This window comes from Lactuca virosa, chromosome 3 (genome assembly GCF_052849685.1).
Source record: "Lactuca virosa cultivar CGN04683 chromosome 3, Lactuca_virosa_CGN04683_v6, whole genome shotgun sequence".
Lineage (NCBI taxonomy): Eukaryota > Viridiplantae > Streptophyta > Magnoliopsida > Asterales > Asteraceae > Lactuca > Lactuca virosa.
The window spans coordinates 122,292,536-122,305,483 of NC_136428.1; the positions used below are offsets into that span (position 1 = coordinate 122,292,536).

Consider the following 12,948-nt stretch of genomic DNA (forward strand, 5'->3'; position numbering starts at 1 on the left):
ACAACATATATATATATATATATATATATATATATATATATATATATATATATATATATATATATATATATTTAATTACCAATGATAGCAACTAATATCAAATAAGGTATTTGTATCACTGTGTAAGAACGTTGCTACTATAGATAAAAATAAACCTTTCAAAGTACGATGCTCTAATTGGAAAAAAGTTTAAAAAAAAATACCGATCAGGACGGAAGCCCATGTTTTTTTACTAGTTTTATATAAACTTTTAAATTTAATATATTATTTATATATAATATTAATATATAGTTTTAGTTATATGGAACATACCCATTGGTATATCTACTTCTACTATAATAAATAAATAAAAACAATTTCTACCACTTGTCACATTCTTATGTATTTTGACATATGTTATTTTATAACTAGGTCTTAGAAAAATTAATTTTCACTTGTCATTTTTAGGTAATTTTTGATTTTCTTAATTAACTATTTTAATTTTTGGGTTATAAAAAGTAATTAATGTGTCATTAATTTGTTTCTTTATATTTTCAATTTTTAATATGTTTCCTTCAATCTACATAACTTAAAATTTGTATGTTTCTTTCAAAATTTATTGTCATTTTAGGGTAAAATGGTTTAGATAGGAAAAATAATCAAAGTAGTTGTTTTTTATTGATAAAACTAAAAAAAAGGTTATATGGCCAAAATATAATTATTTCTCCTTAGTTTGTATTATTAGTATAACTTGTATTATTTATTTATTCATCATTTTATTTGTATTTATTTCAAAATTTTACTTTAAAAAATATTTAATGTCTACATATTGATAATTAAATTTTTTCTAAAAAATACTATATATATAATATTTTTTAATCCGTATAATATAATGTTCTCACATCTAATGTATAAGACCCTAGTGTATAGTGCATGCACAAGTTCATAGCAAGTATGAAATTTATGATACATTTAATGATAATATCGAGACTAACGGCACAAATCTACCAATTTATCGGTGGTATTCAAAAGCAAACTGAAATTCTCGAAAACGCGATAACTCCTTTTTCGCGTTTCTCAAGCATTTCGCCGCTCTTTTTCATTTCTTACTCCGTCCAAATCAATAGCAGCACACCCTTTTTCACTCCACTCTTTCTCTCTCTACAAACAACCAAGAAGCAGCAGAAGAAGAAAGATGGGCGAAGGAAAAGGCTCATCCCTAGTTCATCTTCTAGTTATCATCTTATGCTTAGTTGCTTTTGGTTTCGCCATTGCCGCCGAACGCCGCCGTAGCACTGTACTTTCTCTTTCTCTCATCAAAATTTGAACTGTTTTTGTCGATTTCATCTGTAAGCTAGGGTTTTCTGTTCGATTCCTCTGTTCACATTGATTTTCTCATGTTTAGCGACGATTATATCTGCTGACTTGCTAAACGAGTTCGTCATTTCAATTCCATTCTTCTGCTTCCTGAGATCTAGGTTTTTGAACACTTAAGCTGCTATGAACTTGTACACAATTTTAAGTGATTTTTAGCTTGTGACTGTTCTTAGAGTTCTTCCTTTCTGTTTATGTAGTTCATTTTCAAATAATCGAAACTCATGATGATCGTGAATCGTGAACACTAGGTTATTGAATTTGTGCTTTTTATTGATGACAGGGGACCATTCGCACAGATAATGCAACCAATTCCACTTACTGCGTATATGATTCAGATGTAGCAACAGGCTATGGCGTTGGTGCCTTTCTGTTTCTTCTCTCAGGTGAATCCTTACTCATGGGAGTAACCAAATGCATGTGTTTTGGAAGGCCATTAGCACCTGGTGGAAATCGAGCTTGGACCATCATCTATTTCACATTCTCATTGTAAATCTTTCATTCTCTCAACAGATATCCGAAAGAAACAAACTTTTTTATCCCAATTCTTGAAACTTGAAACTTGAAACTAAAAAGTGTTGTGTTTTTGCATGATTTGTAGGCTGTGTTTTGTGGTTGCAGAAGCTTGTTTGATAGCAGGGGCAAAGAAGAATGCATACCATACAAAATACAAGGGCATGACAGAAAGCTTTTCATGTGATACATTAAGGAAAGGTGTTTTTGTTGCAGGAGCAGTGTTTGTGGTGGTGACAATGGTTCTGAATGTGTATTATTACATGTATTTCACTAAGGCTACAACTCAGCCTGCTCATAAAAGCAACCGATCTAGCTCAACTGTTGGAATGGCTTCTTATGCATAAGACCATGTTGGTTGAGTTTTGAGAATACTTTAAAGGTGTACATTTAGCATCATATGATTGCAATTATTTGTTGTTAGATATATGGGAATTTGGTTCTTGATCATATTATGAAAAAGATCGGTTTTTGTTTGCTTGTGATCTTTGTTTTTTGTGGGTCTTTTTTGTTGGATGAAGTTGGTTTTTACCTAATTGTTCCAATTTAGGGTTTGTTTCTTTTGGATTTAATGAGCTTAATAGGTTAAGTACTTAATCTATATGGTTATATGTGGTTGTTTCTTTTATTTTTTTACTTAATCCAGAGATCTAGATAGAATGAGTTAATGGGTTAAGCAAAAAACGTGGCTTAATGTATCAAGACATCAATACTTCCCTTCTTCCCTTTGAATATTGTGAAATTGTTGTTAGAAGGTCAGGGTAAAATGGTCATATTAGTATCATTAATAGGGATTATTAAGGATCTCTCATTCGTATATGGGAAATTTGAATTTTAAAATAGAATAATAGATTGTTACCTCTAGACTCTTGTATTGTCAAATCACAAACTATATATTAAAACTAAGGGTGGGAATCAACTCGGTTTACGGGTTCTTCGGCTTCTTCGAATCGGTTTCTTCGGTTTGAATTTTTTTTTGGTCCAATTCGAAAACCGAACCAATTCTAATTCAAATTCTCTAGACCAAATCGAAAACTGAATTCTAATTCGGTTTGGTTTAGTTTGAAAACCAAGGGAACCAAATATTAAATTAAAAAAATTAGTGTTTGTAATTTTGTAACGCCCCGTTTCTCAGGTATTGATTTAATGTGTGAATTTCTTGATTTCAAGGGCTACTCGACGAGTTGATTGTCCTACTCGTCGAGTAGCAGCGGGTTGGTCCGCGTATTTTAATGACCTACTCGCCGAGTCCAATAAGGGACTCGACGAGTAGGAGCTGGCAGATGAAACCCTAAATCTCGGGGTTTTGCACCCTATTTAAAGGATCATTGGCCTCCCCCAGCCTCCCCTTTTATTGCTTCTTGTCCCTCTCAAACCCTAATCGAGTGTGTGTGTCCCATTTGTGTATTTTGAGCTTGGAAGAGGATTTTGTGGAGAAAGGAACTTGGAGAGCAAGTATTCAGAAGCAAGGAGCTTGTGGGATCTGAAATCTACCTTATTGGGCATCTTCTGGAAGGTATAGTCGTTACCTTGACCTCATTTCATTCTAGATCCCCTCTTTGGACAATTCTAGGGTTTTCATGGTATGATTGGAAGCTATTCTTGTGTGCAAGCTAAGATCTGAAGTTGTAACTTCAGAACTGAGCTCCCTTGATCTTCTTAGTCCATAAAGTTTCCAGCTTGTGCAAGAATGAGACTCTCCCAAGGTGCAAAGCTCCATTGGAAGCTTAGATTGGTCATTTAGGGCCTTTAGAGCATTGCATGTGCGTAAAGTTTGCAACTTTACGTAATAAACATGCCTTAGGAGCTTGGATCTGTAATCTGGGACCTTGCCATGGCTTAAAAAGCGTCTGCATGGATGAAGGTCTGCAAGGACTCGGCGAGTTGGAGGAACAACTCGGCGAGCCCGTTGAAGATGGTCATGAACTCGACGAGTTGGATGAACAACTCGGCGAGTCCGTTGAAGATTGCCTTGAACTCGGCGAGTCATTCGAAGACTCGGCGAGTCGACTAGGGTTTCTCCCAATTCTTGGACACGTATGAACTCGGCGAGTTAAAGGGGAACTCGACGAGCCAATCAAGGATTTCACGACTTCTCGAGTTCAGGAAGGACTCGACGAGTCGGTGAACTGCACTCGACGAGTCGAGTCAACATGGGCTGTTGACTTTGACTGTGGACTTTGACTTGGACCAAGGGTTGACCAGTTGACTTCTGAGGGTATTCTGGTAATTCGGAGATTTATGAAAAAGGGGTTTTATGGTATCTATAGGTGGTGGAGTTCGGGTTGGTGATACGGGAGTTGAGCTTTCTAGTTTCAGTCGACAGTTGCAAGGTGAGTTATCCTCACTATACTAAGGGGTCTAAGGCACCAAGGCCGGCCCATTGGATATGATATCCTAGTAGTTGTATTATGTTGAATATGAGTTGGTTATGCATGCTAGTTTGATATGCTAGAGGGTGGGTCTGTAGGACTACCTGTGATACTGATTGATTACCTGTATGTGCATTATCTGTTACATGTTGATATGTTATGTGGGATGGGTTGAGGTTGTACTGTTCCGTGCGGTAGCCAACAAACCCTAGAGTATTCCAGATATGAGCTGAGGGCCCGGTAGACATTCCAGACTCATACTGAGGACTCGGGAGCATTCCAGATACGAGCTGAGGGCCCGGTAGGCATTCCAGACTCGTACTGAGGGCTCGATGGTATTCCAGATACGAGCTGAGGGCCCGATAGGCATTCCAGACTCGTACTGAGGGCCCAGTGGTAATCCAGCTTGTAAAGCTGTGGACCCATTGCATGCTGTTCTGTTCAGTTTGTTATGATATGTTATTGCTGACATGGTTATGTGGACTGTATGTGTATCGGTATTTTGAGGGTAACTCACTAAGCTTTCGAGCTTACAGTTTCAGTTTATTGTTTCAGGTACATCAGGGGATCGTGGCAAGGCGAAGGCATTATCATACAACTCCTCATATTATGTTTATGTTTCTGGGAATACTCTGATAAATAATATTTTGAAAACAAAGTTGTAATGTTTTGATGAACTTGACATGTTTTAAAAGTTTAAAAGTTTAAATTTGTTTGAAATTTTTGGGTTTTAGGTTTTTTCGGTCAGATTTTGGGTATCTTATTGGGTTTACAACAATTCATAACGAATTTTTTTTTCCGGTTTAGGATACCCTGGTGTCTTTTAAAAAAATACATGTTCTAGCCTCCATTTTAAATTAAAAACATGATGCATCACTTTAATAAAGTAAACTAGAAACCACTTGGGTTGTGGTGACTTGGTAAGACATGTGGAATATATGGTGGATAACCTATCGACCCATGTTCAAATCCTGGCACCAGTCAGCCCTTGTGGCCATGGAGGTTCGCCTACAGTCACTCCAGGGCATGAGTCAAAGCCTCATGTTTGCAATGGGAGATTAGTCGGTGCGCGAAAGCTGGCCCGAAAACCCTCGTTAGGGAAGTTACTTTTCCAAAATAAAGTAAACTAGACGTTATATTAAAGACTATTTGATTTAAGTTTAGTGCAATATGTCAAAGCATAAAAAACGATCATTCACACCAAATTGTTAATAATTAAAAGGATTTTCCACTATAAGTATTTTATCTTTTAATGCGTACTATTAACATAAAAATGATTTGGACATTTATGACTAAATAGTTTATTATTATATATATATTAAAGTTCTGAAGAATTTTAACAGTATACTTGGAGAAGATTTGTCTCTTTTGGTCCCTTTAGTTGTTACCTGTAGATCGTTTGTTTATTTGGTCTGTTTATTTCCTTCTTTTTCAGGGGTCCTTTAGGTCATTTTTAAAACTGGAGATGCACATGTAAGTTCTATCTGTACTTCACCGCCCGTGTAATCCAATCGGATTAAGATCAGTGTCATTAGCCAATTTCTTTTTGTCTCTGTTTCCCACCGCTTATTTTAGCTTCTAATCGATCCTTCCAGTTTCAAAAGAAGCGACCGTCTCCCTCTCCGTCACCGGCACCCCAGTTTGCTTTCTAAGGGCGTTGGTCTTGGTGGTGATCAACGAGCAGGGGTCTCTACCGGAACCGCCGTCGTTGACTTCATTATAGTATTCAGTTACGATTTTGTTAGTTGTGCAGATATTAGAAGGAGTCGGAAGGAAAATCAACATTGTTGCTGCCACCAGTCCCGTCTAGCATGTGTTTAACGGAGGTTATTAGGTCAGTGTCAAACATCAGCAGCGAACCCTACATTCATTCAACTGACCGGTTTTGTTCCAATCGATTAGTGCTTCCTCGGTTTTGCGTCGACTGATGCTTCGTCATCTACATCCAACTGAACAGATGTTGTCTCCGGTCTTCAATCTGTAGGGAAAAAATAGGTTACGTCATCAACTACAAATCAGAAACCTGCAACTCTTTTATGGTAAAGTTTTTACTTTTTTATGTTTTGTTATTACTTTTTGTGCAAGGAATATGATCGATACAATCAGGACAACTTGTCTGAGTACCGGATTTTTTTCCCAAGGTAATTTGACAGTTTTCCTCCAATTTGTTTGGTTTCTTGCACGTAAGGTGTTTGACGTATTGTCTCTTTGTGTATTTTTGATTTTTTTGCTACTTCATTATGTTTTCATCAGGGTGTAATCCGGCCAGGATTGGAATGAACAACTAAGAGGGAATGGTTCAACCACTTGGTATTCGTTCCTTTAATCTGTTGATTTTGAGGTTTGTCAATAAATTCTTATATAATTCTGATTTGAAAAAAAAATTATGGAAATAAATATTGAATTAACTTCCAGTTTGTTTCTTTAATCAGTTAATTATCTCATTCACTTCTTAATAATCAATTTTAAGATGCGTTACACTGATCAATAACCCACAAATCGCGACTTTGAAGTCATTAAACGCCTTCACGTTTTACTTTCATACCTTTTACTTTCATATATAATCTTTTGTTTATCAGAAGTAGAATCTGAACAATCTTTGTCTATCCTTTCATTTTGCAGCTTGATTCTTGGAAACTATATCTCCGGTCACAAGGTTGTATATGAGATTCCTTTTTTACCCTTTAACTTTTGTTTTTTGGATTTATATAATCATCCAATTCAATTTCTTATTCAGGGACTTTGAAGCAAACTATATTTTAGGAACCATTCCACCTGAGTTAAGGAGATTATATAATTTAAAACATTTTGTCTCCATCTAGATTACAAGCTTACTTGGTTTGTGATATTGATTTTTAAGAAAATTCAATAATTTTTTGTCACCACCTTTTCTTCACTATTATAGGCAGTGATTTGGGATTTGTTTTGTCAACAAATCCCTAGGAAAATGGATCCATTTCTATGCAGAGAAAAATCATTTCGTGGAGAAGATAAGTGTATGCAATGCTTTGACTGATATTTACTCAAAAAGTGGAAACATCGACAAAGCATGCCATCTGTTCGACAAAATGCATCAAAGAGATGTCGTTTCATGTATTACAATTATACTATGAAGCAAAAAACTCAAGATGGCGCCTTTTCCTGTCATTTAATATGTCATTCCATTATTCAGGTTTGTTAGGAGATTCAAACCGTAAATATTTCTTTATATATCATAAAACATTTGATATTAGTTTTTAGTAAAAATGTTTTTTTAGTGGGAGGCTCTTGCCTGTTAAATATGCATTGAAAAAGTGAATTTCTGTTCTAATTTTATATCATGTTTTTGGATTACAGAATTTGTTTTTGTATGGGTATGGTGCTATATTCAATTTTCTTGGGATACTTGCAACAGTTCTTATCAAAGGTAATTTCTGTCCATTCTTAGGAAGAAACTGCAAAAAAATAGTAAAGGGTAGTGTGGTGTTGGAGCATAATTTTCATTCGAGTTCTTTTGATAAATGTACAAACTAAACAGATAACGACAAAAGAATGGAAGTGAAAGCTTATGTAAAACAATTAATTTATGTCTTAATTTTTTATTTTTTTCAGGTCCTGAATGCTTTCACATTTCACCTTTCTTAAATTTGATTTTTTTTAAAGTTATGTGTCTTCGATGGAAGGTTAACAATAATTGCAGAAAGAAAATATGGATCGACCTCATGTTAGAGCAATTTGGTCCTCATTTTAGTTTTTTTTAACTTTTTTTGTCATGCTCCAAATAAAATGCCTAAATTACCTTTCTATATTTTTTATAATTACATGTTATAATATAGATAAAGGATGGTATAGTCATTCTACATAAGAAAATTAGATGAAGGGTAATGTAAAATGAAGGGCATTATAGTCATTTTACTTGAAATGATTAGATAATAAGGGCAAGTTCCAACACTAATATACTTAAATATATCATCCGATGTTTATGTTGACCGTAACATTTTTCTTATTTCTCTTAACTGTAATCGATGTTGATGTGAATTGGATTTGACCAGTTTTGTTGACTTTATATTGCAGCAAACTTCGGTGGGAATAGTTGTTAAAATAGAAGATGATGAACATGAATCAGTTTATGGCTTTGTATCTGTTTTAAATTTACAAAGATATAAGGTAAAAATATTCATTCACAAGATTCTTCGTTTATCAAGATTCACATTCCACTTCTCTTTGAAAAATGATTGAGTATATGGTGGTTGTTTAATCCAGGATTGTAATTGCATGATGGAAGTCAAATTGTTTTTTCTATCAAAGTGTCGTTAAAAAGAAATAAAAGAAAATTTAAAATCATATTTAGGGGAAAAAACAGTGGATGTTGATCTTTTGATCTGACAACGTGTTGTAAATCTCCCTCCTCAGTTTCTGCCATCGTTGTATGATGCTATTTTTAATGAAATCTATTTGGCTACAAAAGATGAGGTTAGCTGTTTACTTTACTATAAACTTTTCTGTAAGGGTAAAATGGTCATTTACTCACATACAGACAGACAGTTTATCAAAAAAGAAAGAGATTTGGTTTATACAATACTTACTCTAGATTTTGCGTATACATTCAGTCAGTTTTCCAAAGTAGAAACAAAGAACCAACATTGAAAGATTCCAGAAAAACAACATTGAAGGCTTCTGACCCCGTTTTGACACTTTTCTGGTTTAATATTAAATAAAAGAGTTTTATTTAATGCTATTTTATGTGGTGGACTTTGTCATTAGAAGGACCTTAACGGATTGAAAGCATTATGTAATAGTGTATTTATTTAAGAGCATTTTCAATGATAAGTCTAGATTTTTTTTTTCATATTTAGTCATTTTTCTTTGTATACTATATATCATTTAATTTCTTGAACCGTTTACATATTACCTTTTTACTCATGGTAGCAGGGCACAAAGATAAAATATGAATATATTACCTTTTTACTCATGGTAGCAGGGCACAAAGATAAAATATGAATATGTTCAACAAGTTGGATGGTATATAGTGTACAAAAAATGAAAAGGGACTAAATATGAACAAAATCAATAGTTCATTACCCTCATAAGTCATTTTCCCTTAAGTCTATATTATTGGTCAAAAATATTGTCACCTCACAGTTTTGTTAATATTAACCTCAAATTAAATTGTTTCTCCAATGTTTGATTCTTTTATGATTTTTTTATTAATTCAACTATTTTTTTCTTTATCTATCTGAAATGATATATAAAATCTTTTCGTTTAAGTAATTGTTTTTTAAACACGTAGTTTTTTAATACGATTCACATATTACTATAGTATATATTTATATATTTGTTTATATATAAACTTTTTATAAATAATAAATACTTAAAATTAAATGAAGGGGATAAAATTAAATATTATTAAAAAGAAAGGGGTTGAGTGTTCAAACCATTAAAAAATATTGACCATTCAATATATATTGAGTGGTCAATAAAATTCAATATATATTGAGTGGTCAATAAAATTAGAAAAAAAAAGCCATCTTCTCAAATGATGTTAAGTTACTTTGACCTATCAAAGTTTTCTAAGTCAAAGCATAGCATCCGGGCCAAACAACCCTTCGAGAGGAGTGTTGGCCGCAAACTCGAGTTTACGGCCGTACACCCCCACCCCACCCCCTTGGCCAAAAACTCACCCCTATATAAAGGATGAGTGGCCTTCATTTCACACTTTACACATCCCATAAGCTTTCTCTCTCTACTCTCTCTACAATTTTTGAGTTTTTGCTCAAGGATCTTCAAAATGTAAGTGAATTCTTCACTCCTATTGTGTCTCAATCCCTTTTCTAGTGATGAATCCATGTTTCATCTCATAAATTTCATCTTTTTCTAGATTTTCTCTCTCACCAAGAACACCAAGAACACACACTAGTTCTTGGTTGCTAAAAACCTCATTTCGAGCCTCCTAAGAGTAAGTATCTACCCCTATGCTTGATATCTACTAGAAATCATTGATTATCACCTAAAAATCGACCCAAAACATGAACACGAAATGGGTTTACAGCCGTACTCCCTTCAATGGCCGTAAACTCCCTTTTTGGTCGATTATTGGCCTTTAAACCCTACTTTGAGCCGTGCATAAGGCGTAGAACATTTCCAAGAGGCTAGAAAGGACTCTGGAACCAAAAATCACACCTCTCACCAAGTGTTTACGGCCGTAAACTCATGGGCCGTAAACCCACAGGCCGTAAACCCATGGGCCGTAAACCCATGGACCGCAAACACTTGGGCCGCAAACTCATGGACCGTAAACTCCTGACTACGGCCGCAAACTCCCCATTTTTAATCACGTGTGATTCTAACACTTAGTTTCAAGTGTTTCCTAGTCCCTAAGGTGGGTTCCTTCCATAACAAATAGTGTTATGTCCTCATCTAATACATATATGTGTTACCATATGTTAATAGGATCCACTTGCGTGCGAAACATCAGTTGACACTCAGCATCCACACCGACCTTACGCTCGAATCTTACGAACTGTGAGTTCATACCCCTACGCTTTTTCCGAGTTTTTCATGTTTTCAGGGGGGAATACAAGCAAAAGTACAAGGAAACTTGTGCTCAAAGTATATTATTTTGTATAAGATAATTATATTTTTAGCATGCTTTTAAACACAGAAAACAGTTTTACCAAACGATTAAGAAATCAACTCGTAGAAACAGTTTTCAAACTAAAGCAATGAACTCGTGAAACATTTCGTAAAATGTATATCATACAGATTATAAACGGGATTTTTAGTGTTATTACTTGTAAATTGTTAGTCTAAAGTTGGGGACACGTCATTGGTAACACTCCCACCGAATTCGAGAGTGTAGGACTAGCACTTGTAACCAGAATCTCTTGTAGGGAGAGCGTGACTGTTGTGTATAGATCTATACGGGACTGACTATCCCGCACCTAAACTGCTAGCTACAGTTAGACATACGTGCTTGGGGTGACAAAGTCATAAAAGGATACTGGCCCCGTTACGTGCCATATCAAGTTTAAGTACGGTTATGACACCCACAACCCAGATAACAGGAATTTACTTTTGTAATAATGAATCAAGTGAAGTAACCTCAAAGTAATAAATGATTCGATTACTAGAGGGTATTAATAACACCCTGAGGATTTAGTTCACCACTTATTTGTTAGCTTTATTTATGTAATAAGGCTAATACACCTCACAGGGAGCAAACATGGTTTTTCAAGAAAAGTACGTCTAACGACACAAGTATGGTACATACTTGTACACCTCAGGCAAGAACAGATAACCAACTATCAACTTTTAAGGAAAATATAGGATTTTCCCGGGATAACTCAACCTTTCATAACCAGACTGTTAACAAATAACTAATGGATAATCAAACATTTTTCATAAGACAATATAGGATTTTCTTGGGGAAACACTTTTCAAAGGGGCAAAGAAACATATTTCACCAGAACTAAATACTTATGTAACATCCCAAATTTCAGAAGTATCATCAAAGGGCTCAAAGTGTAATTGAAGGAAGGGACTCGACGAGTAGGCCTTCTTACTCGCCGAGTCGGAGCGGGTTTTGGGTCGCGGAATAAGTGGCCAACTCGCCGAGTCGGAGACTGGGACTCGACGAGTTGGTACTGAAGGGAGAAAACCCTAATCCCGGGGGTTGTGCCCTATATAAAGAATGTTATATCCCTTCCTCAGCCTCCTTACCACTCTTGAGAGCCTGTAAACCCTAGAAATCGAGTGAGCTTCCATTGATAGAGAGGATAGAGCTTTGGAGGAGGAAATCTTGGAAAGGGGCTTGAAGATTAAGAGGCTTGCTGCAAAGGAGTGGTGTAGATCCGGGATCTACTTCAGTTGGAGCTTATATTGGAGGTAAGAATCTGTTGCTTGGGATCTTTTGCATCTAAATCTTTTATCATTGAGATTTGGGGCATTTTTGATATGATTGAGCGCTATTTCGAGTTAGAGGCTTAGATCTGAGGTTGCTACCTCAGATCTAGGCTTGAGATGATCCAAAATGTCATAAAGCTCCCGTCTAAGAGTTGTTGGTGAAGCCCCCTAGTCCTTAACCCTAGCCCTAGAGTGTTTTGGGCCTATATCTCCTTGGTTTCACGTAAAGTTTGCCACTTTATGCGAGGGTTAGACTGTGGAAGAGTGGATCTATGGATTGGAGCCCCTGCATGGTTCGAAAAGCCACTGTATGGATTGAGAACTGGAGAGACTCGGCGAGTCACATGGGTGTACTCGACGAGTTGTATGAACATGTGCATGGACTCGGCGAGTTGGAAGAACAACTCGGCGACTCTGTTGAAGATTGCCTTGGACTCGGCTAGTCCGTTCTTGGACTCGGCGAGTCAGGTCGCAGAACCCCTAACCTCTTCTGGTTAAGACGCAGATCAGTGAGTCGAGGGGTGACTCAGTGAGTTGGACAGGATGGGACTCGGAGATCGTTGGACTCGACGAGTCTTGGGGTGACTCGGCGAGTTGAGTCGTGTTCTAAGAGTTTTCAGAGTATAAGGACTCGACGAGTCAACGGGTTGACTCGACGAGTAGGGTCAGTCAGGAAGTTCGACTTTGGCCTGGACTTTGACTTTGACCTTCAAGGATGTTTTGGTAATTGGTTATTTATGTCAATGGTCAATTGATGGCAATAGGTGTTGGAGTTTGGAGCAGTGCTTCGGGTGTGTGCTTCCGTGGTTCGGTTCTTCATTTCAGGTGA

The 12,948-nt window shown here is 36.1% G+C and overlaps 2 protein-coding genes across 17 annotated transcripts; both read left to right on the plus strand.

Annotated features, from left to right (window-relative positions):
• The first annotated feature begins 1,053 nt into the window (after positions 1–1,053).
• On the plus strand, positions 1,054–2,346 carry LOC145166495 (sodium/hydrogen exchanger (DUF1218)). The gene is made up of 3 exons (XM_079085482.1): positions 1,054–1,276; positions 1,637–1,842; positions 1,955–2,346. The coding sequence occupies exons 1-3, from the start codon at positions 1,175–1,177 to the stop codon at positions 2,211–2,213; spliced, it is 567 nt and encodes a 188-aa protein (XP_078941608.1). The 5' UTR covers positions 1,054–1,174; the 3' UTR covers positions 2,214–2,346.
• A 3,349-nt stretch (positions 2,347–5,695) lies between these two features.
• On the plus strand, positions 5,696–9,066 carry LOC145166496 (uncharacterized). Of its 16 annotated transcripts, none has more exons than XM_079085496.1 (9): positions 5,696–6,379; positions 6,492–6,548; positions 6,861–6,894; positions 6,976–7,017; positions 7,144–7,410; positions 7,575–7,644; positions 8,292–8,384; positions 8,631–8,690; positions 8,828–9,066. In XM_079085496.1, the coding sequence occupies exons 6-9, from the start codon at positions 7,588–7,590 to the stop codon at positions 8,933–8,935; spliced, it is 318 nt and encodes a 105-aa protein (XP_078941622.1). In that variant the 5' UTR covers positions 5,696–6,379; positions 6,492–6,548; positions 6,861–6,894; positions 6,976–7,017; positions 7,144–7,410; positions 7,575–7,587; the 3' UTR covers positions 8,936–9,066. The 16 variants fall into 16 exon arrangements, 15 of the variants coding, with proteins under 15 accessions (XP_078941622.1, XP_078941616.1, XP_078941619.1 ...); XM_079085493.1 differs by having other exon boundaries at positions 5,697–6,379; positions 6,492–6,579; positions 6,976–7,076; positions 7,182–7,410; XM_079085492.1 differs by having other exon boundaries at positions 5,697–6,379; positions 6,492–6,579.
• Positions 9,067–12,948: the final 3,882 nt, after the last annotated feature.

Bases quoted from the DNA above. Each gene is read 5' to 3' on its own strand.
- LOC145166495 (XM_079085482.1), top strand. From the start codon at position 1,175: ATGGGCGAAGGAAAAGGCTCATCCCTAGTTCATCTTCTAGTTATCATC. The intron at 1,277-1,636 runs GTACTTTCTCTT...TATTGATGACAG, and splicing joins CCGAACGCCGCCGTAGCACT to GGGACCATTCGCACAGATAA. The intron at 1,843-1,954 runs GTAAATCTTTCA...CATGATTTGTAG, and splicing joins ATCTATTTCACATTCTCATT to GCTGTGTTTTGTGGTTGCAG.
- LOC145166496 (XM_079085496.1), top strand. From the start codon at position 7,588: ATGGGTATGGTGCTATATTCAATTTTCTTGGGATACTTGCAACAGTTC. The intron at 7,645-8,291 runs GTAATTTCTGTC...TTTATATTGCAG, and splicing joins TGCAACAGTTCTTATCAAAG to CAAACTTCGGTGGGAATAGT. The intron at 8,691-8,827 runs GTTAGCTGTTTA...GTATACATTCAG, and splicing joins ATTTGGCTACAAAAGATGAG to TCAGTTTTCCAAAGTAGAAA.